Below are 15,267 nucleotides of genomic sequence, written 5' to 3' on the forward strand. Positions count from 1 at the left end.
TTTCCCCTTTGCTTATTTGAGCTGTTCTTGCTTTAATATGGACTTTTACCAAACAGGGAAGTCTTCTGTATACCTTGTCACAACACAACTGATTGGCTCAAACGCTTTAAGAAGGAAAGAAATTCCACAATTAACTTTTAACAAGGCACATCTGTTTATTTAAATGCATTCCAATTGACTACCTCATGAAGCTGGTTGAGAGAATTCCAAGAGTGTGCAAAGCTGTCATCAAGGCAAAGGGTGGCTACTTTGAAGAATCTAAAATCTAAAATCTATTTTGATTTGTTTAACACTTTTTTGGTTACTACATGATTCCATATGTGTTATTTCATAGTTTTAATGTCTTCACTATTATTCTACAATGTAGAAAAAAATAATTAATGAATAGGTGTGTCCAATCTTTTGACTGGTACTGTATATAGAGTATGTGTGTGTATTGTACTGTATGTACAGTAATTGTGTCTGTCTGTGTCTTTTTAAGACAGGCGATGTTTGTCGTCTTTGTGGGAGTGAAATGGGCCATTGCCAGTCGGCATAGCTGTTGTGAACACAGAGACAGTGTCTCAGCCAAACAGTAATGTGTGTGTGTGTGTGTGTGTTTTTATAGTTTGACTATGTCGCCATGCCAGTCCCTGAGTTGAATAATGTAACCTGTTTACAGATAAGTTGCATTATTAACATTGGCACTCTACAGAGCGCAGAGGTAGAGAGAGGTGCTCAGCGTGGCGTAGAGAGGGAGGAAGGGAGAGGAAGGGAGGGAGGGGGACGTGACCTGCTTTCTCTGCTCCCCTGCCTCTACTGGAGCCTGCCTGGGAGCACACCGCCATCAGTAGATCCAAGCTCACTGTAGCACAGCTGCACACTGTCTGTTGCGGGTCAGAGCCCAGTAGGGCTTGGCGCTGATGCTTTGCGATGCATTATAGGTCGGCATGAGGTGCAGCACTATCAGTTTGTTTAACTTCTGTTAAACGTTGTTTAACATTGTACAAAGATGGGACAGAATTTTGAAAATGGTTATGTTCAGTCAAGAAAATAAATAAATGGAACAATATTTTGCCTACATTGTATGCAACACTTTCCAGCACATGCTGTTTAGTTAACTGTTTTTGTGCAAAACGCCATTCTTATCCAAGCACTGTAATATGTGGGAATGGGCTGTAGTGTATTGGAATGGTTTTGTAGTTGTTTTCACCATCATTATCTCCGGTGCTCCTCCTAGGCATAGTTGTACACTAGCTACTGTAATTTACTAGCTCTATTGTCATGATTGGTTGAGTATTTCTTCAGCCTCACTGAGAGTGTTGAATTGTCTCTCTCCTATGTGGCGTACCTGTGCAGGTGGGCTGGCAGCTGAAGAACCTGGTGAATGCCCTCAGAGAAGACCCCAATGGAGTCATCCTCACCCTGAAGAAGAGACCTCAGAACACTCTTACGTCTGCCCCTGCCCTGCTCAAGAATGTACGATGGAAACCCCTTGCACTCCAGGTAATTGTATTATGATGTTTGAATATCTGTTTAGGATTCCTTCTGGTAGATATGAATAGAAATTATTTCACCAATTCATCTGGTTGCTGTTTAATTTTAGCGATAAGGAACAAAGCGCTCATTATTGATAATGACCAACTGGCCTAGAAGCTCCTTATGAGTGCCGCAATGTTAATAAATTAGATTATGATACATGATGAATTAAAGGGCAATTGTCTGTGAGTAAGCACTTAACTTAGAACTCATACCTGGTCACTCTTTAATTGAGTTCTATTGGATTGTGTGGAGTGTAATGATTTATATATACACTACATGACTGACAGGGGGGTGGTATTTTGAAAACCCCACGCCTCAATTTTGGTACATGTAATTTTGTACTTTAAACATTTCATTGAAATACTGTAGAATTCCATTCATTCCTATGTAGGACTGCTTCTTCTGTTTAAAGCCAATATGGCAGACCGGTGGCTTCAAAGTCTCTCATCAGCCAATACAAAGCATCAGCAATCCAGGGTTTATATACATTATTGGTGGCGCGTCAGTGAAAGAGATAGTGAATCCATTGTGCTGCTCAGTGTGGTTGTAGTACAGACAGTACAGTATGGGGACTGGCTGGGGGAAACAGGGGCTGCCTGAGGAGGAGGAACAAAGACAGAACGCTAGCTGGGGAGGATGACGGTAGAGGGGGTTGGGGGTTTACTTCATAACTGCCTGGATGGTTTTTCTTCGGGAGCCCTGTACTGCGTGAGAGCTATTTTTAGGTCTGCACTAGGCTTACTCATTTTCATGCCGCATGGGTTGCCTTGATGATGCCCAGGACCGTTTCTGTGGTTACATGTCTTTGGCATCTGCAGTGAAATCAGTTAATGTGTTCAGATAATCAGCACATCATTATCATATCTCAATATGTGAAGCCAGAATGGTTGCTCCTGTATGGAACTGTGATGAGGTTGTGCATATGCACTGCAGTCATGTCAGAAATAATGATGTATGGATTATTTGGCATTATTTGGCATGGTATTTCAGTCTGAAAGGAACAGGGTTCTGCTTGAGCTATGCTTCGCTATTGTGGCTGACTAAAATATAAAAAAAATAGAGTATTGGATTGCCTTCCTGGGAGGTTATTGTTGGCAGTCTTACAGGTTAAACAAACAAATACACACAATGGTTACCAATCAGTCACGAACAGTAGAATTCACCCAGTGTTTGGTTAATGAAGCACCTCAGAGTTAAATGACAGCATGCCGGATGACTGTAGGAGCCGTTGACATATGGTATGAACACTGTTAGAGTGACTTTGTCTCCCAGGACTGTTTATGATGGATGTGTCAGTCAAAAAGAGTCAGACCACCGGAGCTCAACACGACTTGGAGAAAGGTAGCCTGTTCTATTATTAAATCAACTCTTTACCAAATAGATGATGACAGAGGAGCCTATGGAAAATCCAGGTAGTAGAGGACAAAGACAATGTGAGATGAATTTGAAATGAATCTTCAGTGAACCACCATCAAGCACTCAGTGTTTCCAATTGTGGATAAGAGTCAATGAAGAGTGAACCTAGCCATCTGTTCGTCCAGTGTCATAGAGTAGTACTCTCAGTCAGCTGCCCTGGACAGACTTATAGGACACAGACAGAACCAAGGACAGAGGTTAATGCCGAGGTTAATGTGGTTGCTCATAGCGGGAGCACTTCCAGCTGTAATAATTATTTTGTGCAGGGTTGTCTTTTTATAATAATACAGTGCAGTTGGAAAGTATTCAGACTCCTTGACCTTTTCCACATTTTCTTACATTACAGCCTTATTCTAAAATTATCATCAATCTACACACAATGCCCCATAATATAACATTTTGCACATTAAAAATACAAATTTGAAATAACATATTTACATAAGTATTCAGACCCTTTACTCAGCCTTGAGCCTTCAAGGATCTCTCTGTATTTTGTTCCATTCATCTTTCCCTCGATCCTGACTAATCTCCCATTCCCTGCCACTGAAAAACATCCCCACAGCATGACACTGCCACCACCATGCTTCACCGCAGGGATCGTCCCAGGTTTCCTCCAGACGTGACACTTGGCATAGGGAATCTTGTTTCTCATGGTCTGAGTCCTTTAGGTGCCTTTTGGCAAACTCCAAGCGGGCTGTCATGTGCCTTTTACTGAGGAGTGGCTTTCGTCTGGCAAATCTACCATAAAAGCCTGATTGGTGGTATGCTGCAGAGATGGTTGTCCTTCTGGAAGGTTCTCCCATCTCCACAGAGGAACTCCCATCTCCATAGAGGAACCAATAACATCAGGTTATTGGTCACCTCCTTGACCAAGGCCCTTCTCCTGTAATTGTTCAGTTTGGCCGGGTGGCCAGCTCTAGGAAGACTCCAAACTTTTTCCATTTAAGAATGATGGAGGCCACTGTGTTCTTTGGGACCTAAAATGCTGCAGACATTTTTTAGACTCTTCCGCAGATCTGGTCCTTGATACAATCCTGTTCTTCGGAGCTCTATGGACAATTCATTCAACCTCATGGCTTGGTTTTTGCTCTGACATGCACTGTCACCTGTGGGACCTTTTATAGACAGGTGTGAGCCTTTCCAAATCATATCCAATCAATTGAATTTACCACACGTGGACTCCAATCAAGTTGTAGACACCACAAGGATGATCAATGGAAACAGGATGCATCTGAGCTCAATTTTCAAGTCTCATAGCAAAGGGTCTGAATAGTTATGTAAATAAGGTGTTTCTGTTTTTAATTTTTAATATATTTGCAAAAAAATCTAAACCTGTTTTCACTTTGTCATTATGTGGTATTTTGTGTAGATTGATGAAGGAAAAAATGAATCAAAATCAATATTGGAATGAGGCTGTAACAGGCTGTAACAGGTCTGAATACTGCACTGTAAATGCCATTTAGCAGACGCTTTTATCCAAGGCGACTTACAATAATGCGTGCATACATTTTACATATGGCAGGTCCTGGGAATCAAACCCACTATCCTGGCGCCATGCTTTACCAACTGAGCTACAGAAGACCAGAAGATCTTGTTTTGTTTCCTAACCTATTCATAACCCACTGCTTCATATTTTTTTTAAACATTTTTTTCCCTGTTTTGGTCTGAGAGACATAAAAAATCTAACAGTTGAGGTATTTTCTTTTGACAGCACTGAGCCAACACATTTACACCATCATTTTAACTGTTCTTGTAGTGATGTATTAATAATGAAGAAGTACATAAAATGAATTTCTATTTTGAGTGGTATTTATTATTAATTACACAAGTCCAAGAGAAGGAGTGAGCTCTAGATGTTCCGAAGCCTCCATGGTCATACAAACTTATCAGGAAGGAATATGGCTCTGATTTCTTTGATAGGAGTTCAAGGAAAATTACAGAGCAATGATCATTTATCGTAGAAGTGGACTCGAAAGAGTAAAAGGAAAATATATGAACATTTAGTTTTTTGCTTTGCGTTGTAATGTGATTTTCACAGGACCTTTACCAGTCAGATGTTATTGGGCACGGGGTTGAGTCATCATAGTAGGTTAGATTTCCTAGTGTATCTCCTGGCAAGAGATGGCTCATCCTCACCACACTTGACACATCTTGAAGAAATGTCCTCTGGTCTGATGAAACAAAAATATAACTGTTTGGCCATAATGACCATCATTATGTTTGGAGGAAAAAGGGGGAGGCTTGCAAGCCGAAAAGCACCGTTCCAACCGTGAAGCACGGGTGTGGCAGCATCATGTTGTGGTGGTGCTTTGCTGCAGGAGGGACTGGTGCACTTCACAAAATAGATGGCATAATGAGGGAGGAAAATTATGTGGATATATTGAAGCAACAGCTCAAGACATCAGTCAGGAAGTTAAAGCTTAGTCGCAAATGGGTCTTCCAAATGGACAATGACCCCAAGCATACTTCCAAAATTGTGGCAAAATGGCTCAAGGACAACAAAGTCAAGGTATTGGAGCGGCCATCAAAAAGCCCTGACCTCAATCCTATAGAACATTTGTGGGCAGAACTGAAAAAGTGTGTGGGAGCAAGGAGGCCTACAAACATGACTCAGTTACACCAGCTCTGTCAGGAGGAATGGGCCAAAATTCAGCCAACTTATTGTGGGAAGCGTGTGGAAGGCTACCCAAAACGTTTGACCCAAGTTAAACAATTTAAAGGCATTGCTACCAAATACTAATTGAGTGTACGTAAACTTCTGATCTGCGTGATGAATGTGATGAAATAAATAAATGCTGAAATAGATAATTCTCTCTACTATTATTCTGACATTTCACATTCTTAAAATAAAGTGATGATCCTAACTGACCTAATACAGGGATTTTTTACTAGGATTAAATGTCAGGAATTGTGAAAAACTGAGTTGAAATGTATTTGGCTGAGGTGTATGTAAACTTAAACATCCGACAACTGTATATAGTCGTGATCCCAGAATCCCTTGTTGTTAGGGGTCCTGTTGTTATCCCCTCTATTAGTTGCCAAAAACCTCTCATTTACTGAACTTTTCACCACATTTGTTGATAAAGAAATCTGAAAATACTCTGGATGCATTGAGTAACATGATAAGAATATTCCTGGAAAATGTGGGGTAGGTGCAACATAAAACAAAAAAATTCAAAGAAGAGTCTTCACCTATAAGATGCTTTTTGATCTCTCCTAGCTGTGCCACTGAGGAACTAGAGCAAGCACACTTGTAGTTTTTTTGGGTTGGAACACAGCCCTGCATCCCTGATATCACACAATTACTGTTGTTTACCTAATCCAAAAACATTCCATTATAAATCGCAATGTAGGTCAGGTAGGCATCATTTGAAAGCTTGTTCTATTGCCAACATGACTAGCTAAATTATAAAATATGATATTACGGTGTTAGGTTTTCACAATACAATTCAGAGAAACAGATGGTAATTTGTGTCCGCGTAGTTAAGGAGTCATGAGTGCATTCAGGTGCGTGTGACGACACAATAGACCAACAGGCTCATTCTGGTCAGGGTATGACGCCATGTCATATGGTAACTGTACATCAAACATGATGATCATAAACATTGACATTGTATATGACATGAGTTTTATATTATGGAAATGTGAAGTACACATTTGGACTGACAGGTGTTTGGCTGGCTTGTATGACATCAAAGCGGTATTTATTATAATCCCCAACGTCTCATCTTTCAAAATACGTAGAGTCACCTTAATTTACAGCATTTCCCTCACTCAGACAACAAAAACATTTGCAAAAGTTGCCCAATTAGCAGGAGGGGTAAGTCGCTTTGCACCGCTGCGAGGTGCTCAAGTTTATAATGACTGTCAGTCAAAACCCACACAGCACTGTGAAGCGCGAAGCCAACGCTCTGACGTCATGAATAGCATGTTACTGTACATCCACTGTGTTCCAATTTAGATGTTTATCAGTGCCCAAATATGCCATTTACAACCTGTGAATGGGTACATGTGTAGAGGGCTACGAGAACTGTCTGACTCGCACACAAGCTCACAACATTGCACCCTAATCCTCTAGTAACTCAAACATGGAGAACTCTATTCTATAGGATCATGTCATAAAATGCTATGAATTAGAAATAATTGCATTTAGGAAATCGTTTAATACTTCTGCATCCTGCTATCCTGCTCAGTCTTGCTGTCTACATGAGTCCACCCTTGTCCCTACAGCCCATCCCCACTAGTCCCAACAGTGAGTCCAACACCCCGCCCAACAGTATGGGGACCATGGGGATGTCCTCTACGCTGGACAGTGGCCATGACGTCTTCATCCTGTCCCCAGTCTCTGGCCTTTATGGACACAGGTGAGCCTACCAAACCCATGCATACAGCTACTGTTTACTGTACTGTTTAGTCCGGTTGCGCCTGCCTGATCTTCTCCATACTCTACCTGTTAATCACAGAGACGAGATAGGCATCATGTCCTGCGATGACATCAGCAAGTACAGCATGGAGAAGATGGGTATGAAGGGCTCGGAGTCTCCCAGCTTCTACCTGGACCACGATGGGGGCAAGTACTTCACGTTGGTGGAGGAGGATTGTCTGGCCCTGGGGCAGGAGTACGAGACTAGGGGTCGCTCCACCGGGGTCAGGCGGAGGGACAGGACACCCACCCATGGTGAGTCACCCAGCCCAGATAGGTAGCACTACCAACCAACCACCCTCTTCTCTCTGGGCAGTAGTGTAATGTTAAAAGAGCATTGAAGAGTGGAATTCCAGGCGAGGTGGGTAGCTCTCCTCTCCTGCCTTCGTTTAAGCTCCTTCTCTTTCAGTGTATCCAGCTGTAAATGGCACGTGGAGAATGTATAGCCCCATGGCAATTGCTATGCATAGTCAAGATTATTATTATGCACCCCAGCGTATTCATGTTTCACAGAAACCCCTCCCTCTCACAGCCCAGCACCACCCCCCATGCCCACAGTCAGACATTCCCTGTCATTGCCCCTTCATCATCATCAGCACTGCAGCAGTAGGATGGCCAGCATCAGGATGACATCACCTAAGATCAGCCTGACTATTCTACATGCCACCCCTGTCTGCACTTTACATGATGAGCTCGTTCACATTACTGCACGGGACAACTCTGGAATATTTAGTGAGTGACACACTGTCTGTAAACACTGGGATAAGGAAAGGAGGTCTTTGCCAGCCCTTGACAATGTACAGTATTCTATCTGTCCATCAGACAGAAATGGCTGTTGAGGCTCTGTTGAGGCTCAGTTTGCCGTGTATTGTACAGTGTGTAGTGGTGCAGAGATAAATCCCTTTGGCTCTGCCAGACAGAGTGTTTTTCATGTTAACAGTCTGCCAGGGAAGTGACAGTGGATTCCTTCCAAGCCCATAATGGCTCCAAGCAGGGTACGATCTGCTCATCCCAGTCTGTGGAGGCACCATGTGTCATGATAAGGCCCATCACAGTCTCTCTCATGCTCACACATTCACACACGTGCAGCAGGTCTACCGTTTCCCCTTCACTCTAAAGTTCACTTCTTTTCAACTGGATTCCCATGCTATAACCTACTCCTCTTATACCCCTTACTTTCCCTGCACTTTAACCACTGTCAGGCAGACGTCCACCCACCCACGCACAGCCACTCCACTCTCACCCTCTCCTCTCCCTCTCAGTGAGACAGCCCCCACTCTTCCCTCAGCTCCTAGCTCTCCCTCCGCTCTTCCCTCAGCTCCTAGCTCTCCCTCCGCTCTTCCCTCCGCTCTTCCCTCAGCTCCTAACTCTCCCTCCGCTCTTCCCTCAGCTCCTAGCTCTCCCTCCGCTCTTCCCTCAGCTCCTAACTCTCCCTCCGCTCTTCCCTCAGCTCCTAACTCTCCCTCCGCTCTTCCCTCAGCTCCTAACTCTCCCTCCGCTCTTCCCTCAGCTCCTAACTCTCCCTCCGCTCTTCCCTCAGCTCCTAACTCTCCCTCCACTCTCCCTCCGCTCTTCCCTCAACTCCTAACTCTCCCTCCGCTCACACCTCAGCTCCTAACTCTCCCTCCACTCACACCTCAGCTCCTAACTCTCCCTCCACTCACACCTCAGCTCCTAACTCTCCCTCCACTCACACCTCAGCTCCTAACTCTCCCTCCACTCACACCTCAGCTCCTAACTCTCCCTCCACTCACACCTCAGCTGACATGCTACTTGGACTTCTTTCCAGGTGACCTCAGGCCAGTTTCCATGCCAACGGATTACAACTGGATGGCAGAGACAAAGGAGCCAAATATGTACAAGAGAGGTAGCAGAGGTGGGTCCTTAAGTTCAGGTAGTCTCCTCAGTACCCCCCTTAAATGCCTTGACTTGGAGAAGGAAGTAGCTTTTGTTTCACTGCTTCTGCAAAGTACAGACTCCTAATGAGGACCAATCACAGTCCCCACTGTCAACAACATGACTAATCATCTGCTTGTTTGGCAACCTTTTATTCATTTAACTGGAACTGCCACAAGTACTGGCAAAGAGCACAATGGTTTCTTTAGACTTTACATATAACCAGGGAATCTTGACAGAAACATGAATGCACATTTAGAACTATTTTTAAACTGTACTGTATAAAGATGAAGCTATCACAAGAGGCTCAGCCATTTTTTTTACAAAATGAGATTCAATCTATTATATATAGACAACATGTTCATGTCAGGCAGGAATTGAGTTGAAAACCTAATATTTGTTTTGCACATGGCTGATTTCAGTAGTGTTTAGCTTTGTGAGACTATGTATAGCAGTTATGTTGAGTGAGCTGTAGTGAGAGCATCTCACTCCCACGACTTTTGTTATAAATAGCGAGTGCCGATATAAAGAACTTATCTGCCTCCCTCTGCTCTGAAACCACAAACTGTTGGAGGCCTGCCCTCACTGATGGAAGGTAGTAACGTGACAGGTTGGTTTCTGTGGAAACATGCAGGTCTGTGAGGTTAATGAAGCTCTATCGACTAAAGCTATGGAAACAACATTAAACATTACCTCAGGGGCTGCTCACACTTTGACTCAACATCAGACCGCAAGTATCGAACCAGAAATCTTCTGAATGTTTATATTCCTTTCAAATGATGCTTCATTATACCTTTGGTAAGAGTTTGTTTTGCCATCAAGCATTTGAATGTGATAAGCACTCTAGGACTCCTAATAAACAAATAACAACCTCTCTGGGCTTCCAAATGACACAACTTTGCACCCCTCTTTCCCTCCTTCCCTGACCTCTGCTAGACTCAGACAACTCCCTGCTACGTTACCTGAGTGACGACAAGATCCTGGTGATCCAGGAGGAGCCAGATGTTTCCAGGGAATGCAAGCGGGACACTGGGCGGCGTTCCCGCAAGAAGAGCCACAACCCCAGCAGCCCCAGCTATCCCATCAGCCCATCCATGCTGGCCCCGCCCATCAGACTGGACTCAGGACCCCCAGAGGGCCTGTCCTTCTCACTGCCTGAGAGCAACACTGTGCCAATGTACCACGTGAGTCATCACAGCTACTATTCTTATTTGTCAACTTGCATCAAGAATGACATTATGGCTTTCAACGCAGTCAGACATAGTGGCATAATGGTTTGGCAATGCAGATTCAACATATTTGTGTCACAGAGCAGTGATGTTTTTGTGGATAAAGCCTTTTTGAGGTCACAATATTAGATAAGTGAGTCAGAAGTTTGCCACACTGCCACCCATACTACCTCTACTTCCACAACCCCAGACACCCCATGGTTCCTGCCCCCGATCTTCTGATCTGCCTGCCTGGTCACAACTGGAAACATGGTCCACCCTCTGAGATGACAGTGTGCTATGATCTCTCTCTCATCTCTCTCTCTCTCTCTCTCTCTCTGATGCGCTAATCTGCTCTTTACCTTTCCGCAGAGAGCTGGAGACACACTGAGAGCTGACACGGACAGGTGAGTGAGCAGTTCTTCTTCATGGGGTCAAGGGGACAATCTAGGCAAGATTTTGTGAGGAACATTGATTTAGTTGATGATTTAAACAAATGTATGTGTGGGACTTGGTTTTTGCCTAAACTATGGAGGCTAGTTGTGTACCTTCCAATTTGGTTTGTATCATACTGCTATCAGTAATTTGAAAGCTTTTTTTTAATCAACTATCAACATTTTACTGATATATACAGTACTTTATATTGTGCATGTTTTGATATTGGATTTACAGTATATTAGTTACTCACTTCTACAAATTATTTTTATTTCACCAATGACTCTTTTGAGTAAAGTAAATTGCCGTCATCCTGCATACCACCATATGAATAATCCTAGTTGAGATGAATTTTTGTCTTCAGTGTGTTGTAACAATTGATTAACTTAATTGAATTGGCCTCAAGGGAATGACATTTAAACATACATCATGAGGGTTGCCAAGCAGGCAACCCTTCACTGACCTAAATCAGATTTTCTGGTTCTATTTAAGAAACACTGTGCTTTTTTCCAATTGATGCTACAACCCAACCCAATTCAACATCTTAACCCACAGTCAGTGTTCAGTGGATGCTCCAACCATGTAGTTATAAAATAGTACAGTAGGTCTGGCAGTAGAGAAGTCCTCTCAGCCATTTTTACAGTGATGAGTGCTGATTAAGGTGTTCATAAATGGCCAACATGCGCAGCACATCCCCTCAGCGGTTTCCGTTGTGCTGTGCTGAGCTCTACTGAGACACAGAGACTGGCTGAATTGGATTTCCTGCCACCTGCTCTGTGGTTTAGCTCACTTCTTTCACTTGCTGGAAACAATACAGTACTTGTCCAAATGTATCAGGCTTTAGTTTAGATCATTCTCTTTGGTAGAATGGATGCACTGGCGCTCAGTTTGTACACCGAGTATATGGGTAAGGTGTCAGTATGATGGTCAGATACCTGCTATGTGTTTGACATCCAGTTCACTGCATGCTACACACCCAAAAGAGATGTTTCTGTACCTAATACACTATGATTGACAGTAGGAAAGCTGGATCTGAGTGTATTACAAAAGTAAGTAGTGAGACCTATATTGAGAATGCCATGTGATGTCCATTTCTTCAATCAGTGTCCATGTTTCAGGACCACAGTACCACCTGTCAGTAGAGCCATTTCCAGATGGGCATTCAGGCCAGCCCTGGGAATGATACAGATACTAAGTTCTTTGGGATGAATTCTAGCATGAGAGACTCAAATCAATGTTTAATGTACTCCATGTAACTTATGCATTCATGTCAATGGAATATACATTAATATTTTACTCACATACAGTAGATATCAAGTTACGATTCTGCTTTTTATGATGAATAATATCCATGTAAGGATTAGTTTGATACCAGTACATGATGATCTCATCCCCAGATAAAGAGGATTAGCATCCATTTTATTGTAGGCTTACAAACCTGATCTCCCCTCTCCTCAGGTATGCTAGTTTTGGCATCGAAAGACAAGGAGGTTCATCCATGAGGAAGGTAAAGTCAAAGATTTAAATACTACTGTTACTCCCCTGTTATGAGTCCTGTACTTTAGACACCTGTTCTAATCAAACCCTCTCCTCTTCCCTCTCATTGCAGTCATTTCACTATGCGTCTTTAAGGACTAAGACCAAAAAGAGAACCAAAGGTGAGACGTGGGATAAGTCCATTCACTGTGAGGATTCTTTTGGTGATCCTTTGTCAATCATTTTATATTAGGATTTGTGATGGGTTTGAAATTATGCTAGTATTGAGGATATCATCCCGGGAATGTTTAGTGTGTCCATGTGTCTATGAGAATTCTCTGTGATATCCTGCTCTCCACCCAGGTTCTCTGACTAGCGCTAGCCGCAGGCGTATCTCCTGTAAGGACCTGGGCCATGGGGACTGTGAGGGCTGGCTGTGGAAGAAGAAGGATGCCAAGGGCTACTTCACCCAGAAGTGGAAGAAGTACTGGTTCATTCTCAAGGACTCCTCGCTCTACTGGTACACCAACCAGAATGTAAGCTGCTCTCTGACAAGTACATTACAGCTGTCAAACAATGCTTTATTTTCTCTTATCTGCCACAACAGGCTTGCTGTTTACCAACACTATCTGCAGAGTTGTCTTGGTAACTCACACAAACATAGCCATATTCAAGACACTGAACCATTTATGTTAAAGTGTTATGTAGTGTACAGTACATTCAAGTATGTCTGATATCCTTAATGAGGTGTGTCATCTCTACAGACATACAGGAATGTATTGCTTCTCATTTCCCCTACCTCTCCCTTCCTAGGACGAGAAGGCTGAAGGTTTCATCAGCCTACCTGAGTTCCGAATAGATAGAGCAATTGAATGCAGAAGGAAACAGTGAGTGTTTTTGTGATGAATGTTTTTTTGTCTCTCAATCTGTTAGTGAACCTGGGGATTTAAAAGAAAAGTCTAAATGAAACACAAAAACAGATGATGCCTTTGCGTGGCATAAATATTTGATTTGAATAACGAGGGCTTTAAATAGCCGTGGCACAAAGTGGCAGAAGTAAATAATAGGTGTCTATTTCCACCTGAGAAGGGTCACACAGTGTTTCTTGGTAGTCTTAAACAAATCCACTTTGAAACAAAAGTAAACACCTCACACACATGGTTATGGGCTTTAAAAAAGAAGACACCTGTACCATGTTGAAGTCTATTACAATTTGCATCCCAATATTAAACCGTTTGACATAGAAACACAAGATTCTCTGTATTAAAAAAAGTGTATTAATTATGAAAATATTAAAAACATTCCACCCATGAGGCCACTTTTTAAAATGTAATTAGGCAAGTTCGTTAAGAACAAATTCTTATTTACAATGATGGCCTACCCCGGCCAAACGCGGACTACGCTGGGCCAATTGTGCACCGCCCTATGGGACTCCCAATCACGGCCGGATGTGATGCAGCCTGGATTCGAACCAGGGACTGCAGTGATGCCTCTTGCACCGAGATGCAGTGCCCGGGAGCCCCTAGGTCATTTGACTGCAGGAAAGGGCTACAGGAACAGTATACAGTACTTCTACCTGGCCATTGTACCACATGGTCTGGATCTCAGGCTAACAGAATGAAGTAATGCAAAATGGAGATGTTTGAGAATCAGATGATCTACAAGACTGTGCAGACTAATTAGATGTTTTTGCTCCTGCTGCAGTGCCTTCAAAGCCTGCCATCCCAAAATCAAGAGTTTCTTTTTCGCCACAGACTGTTTGGAGGAGATGAACAGGTAACACTATTTTTTCTAGCATTACTACCTGCACTTTGATGGTAGGGTTAGTTAGTGTGCTTATTTCATAAAATGCTCTTGATTGTAACAGCATGTACTTTAGCTTACATATTATCTAAAAAAAATCTCAGTTTCAGAGAATTCATAGCTGGAGCTGGGACATAGTTCTTCTTTCGTTCTCAAACATGAGGAATAAGAAAATATACTTTAGGTCGGTAGTGTTGTTCTACTGAGACTTTATTTTTGTGTTTTTTTTCTCCCGAGATAGTGTAAGATGATAAAGAGCAGTAAGTCTCTTGTTTCAAAGAGCCCTCTGGGTCAGCAGCTACTGCTTTGTTTATCAGAAACAGTTTCATCTTTCCCTTGGGTTGTGACTGATTGACTTGTTATTATCTCTGGCTCTTTTCTGTGTAATGATGTGGCAGTGTTGATCACAAATGCCCTTTACTGATTGAGTAGCATTAGCTAAATAAAGGATTTGAGAGGATTCAGAAAGACTGCATATCATAACATCGATATACTTTATTGTCTTCAATGCAAACTGTTAATAATTCATATTCTCAAGAAATATAGACTACATAACACATCAAACCTCCTACCACACCCAGTATGGTATCAGTTAGTCAGTTAACCATCTCATGTTGTGTGTCTGCACCCTGTCCTGTTACCCATGTAGATGGATGAACCGGCTGGGGCTGGCGGCGATTGGCTACACACCTGACGATAAGGTTCCACGGCCCGATGAAGGTAGGACAATCTGACTACATATTTAGTGTTGTGATGTGTAAATCAATTGATTTAAGGACATTGAAGTGAGATGTTAGGTAATTGTATTAGATCAATGCCTATTGTACTGAAGTGCAAGACATACAGTTTTGGTATGGATGAGGTCACCCAAGCTGTTTAGTTTATTGATGTTTAACTTTGATGTTTCAGATTATTGGAGTGAGAGTGACCAGGATGAGATGGATGGTTCTATGACTCTGAAACAAGAGGGCATGTCATCTCGCTGTGACACCTACCACCGCACCCCATCTGTGAGTGCAGGCCACTGGTTCACACTCTGGAACACACACTCACATGTACACGTTCACTGTACACACACACACACACACA

General features: G+C 42.8%; 1 protein-coding gene across 2 annotated transcripts in view; it reads left to right on the plus strand.

Moving 5' to 3' along the window:
- LOC110533820 (connector enhancer of kinase suppressor of ras 2) overlaps positions 1–15,267 on the plus strand; it is a 55,495-nt gene that overhangs the window by 36,603 nt on the left and 3,625 nt on the right. The window contains exons 9-21 of one of the 2 annotated variants that reach the window (XM_036990212.2): positions 1,339–1,485; positions 7,168–7,301; positions 7,401–7,615; positions 9,150–9,236; positions 10,193–10,440; positions 10,837–10,871; positions 12,358–12,406; positions 12,509–12,557; positions 12,739–12,911; positions 13,189–13,262; positions 14,080–14,151; positions 14,828–14,898; positions 15,088–15,188. In XM_036990212.2, coding sequence (XP_036846107.2) covers positions 1,339–1,485; positions 7,168–7,301; positions 7,401–7,615; positions 9,150–9,236; positions 10,193–10,440; positions 10,837–10,871; positions 12,358–12,406; positions 12,509–12,557; positions 12,739–12,911; positions 13,189–13,262; positions 14,080–14,151; positions 14,828–14,898; positions 15,088–15,188 — 1,455 coding nt within the window. The remainder of the gene's footprint in view (positions 1–1,338; positions 1,486–7,167; positions 7,302–7,400; positions 7,616–9,149; positions 9,237–10,192; positions 10,441–10,836; positions 10,872–12,357; positions 12,407–12,508; positions 12,558–12,738; positions 12,912–13,188; positions 13,263–14,079; positions 14,152–14,827; positions 14,899–15,087; positions 15,189–15,267) is intronic. The other variant, XM_021618352.3, reaches the window with a different exon arrangement.

The sequence above is a fragment of the Oncorhynchus mykiss genome, chromosome 10 (genome assembly GCF_057628025.1).
Source record: "Oncorhynchus mykiss isolate SJ-2025 chromosome 10, ASM5762802v1, whole genome shotgun sequence".
NCBI lineage: Eukaryota > Metazoa > Chordata > Actinopteri > Salmoniformes > Salmonidae > Oncorhynchus > Oncorhynchus mykiss.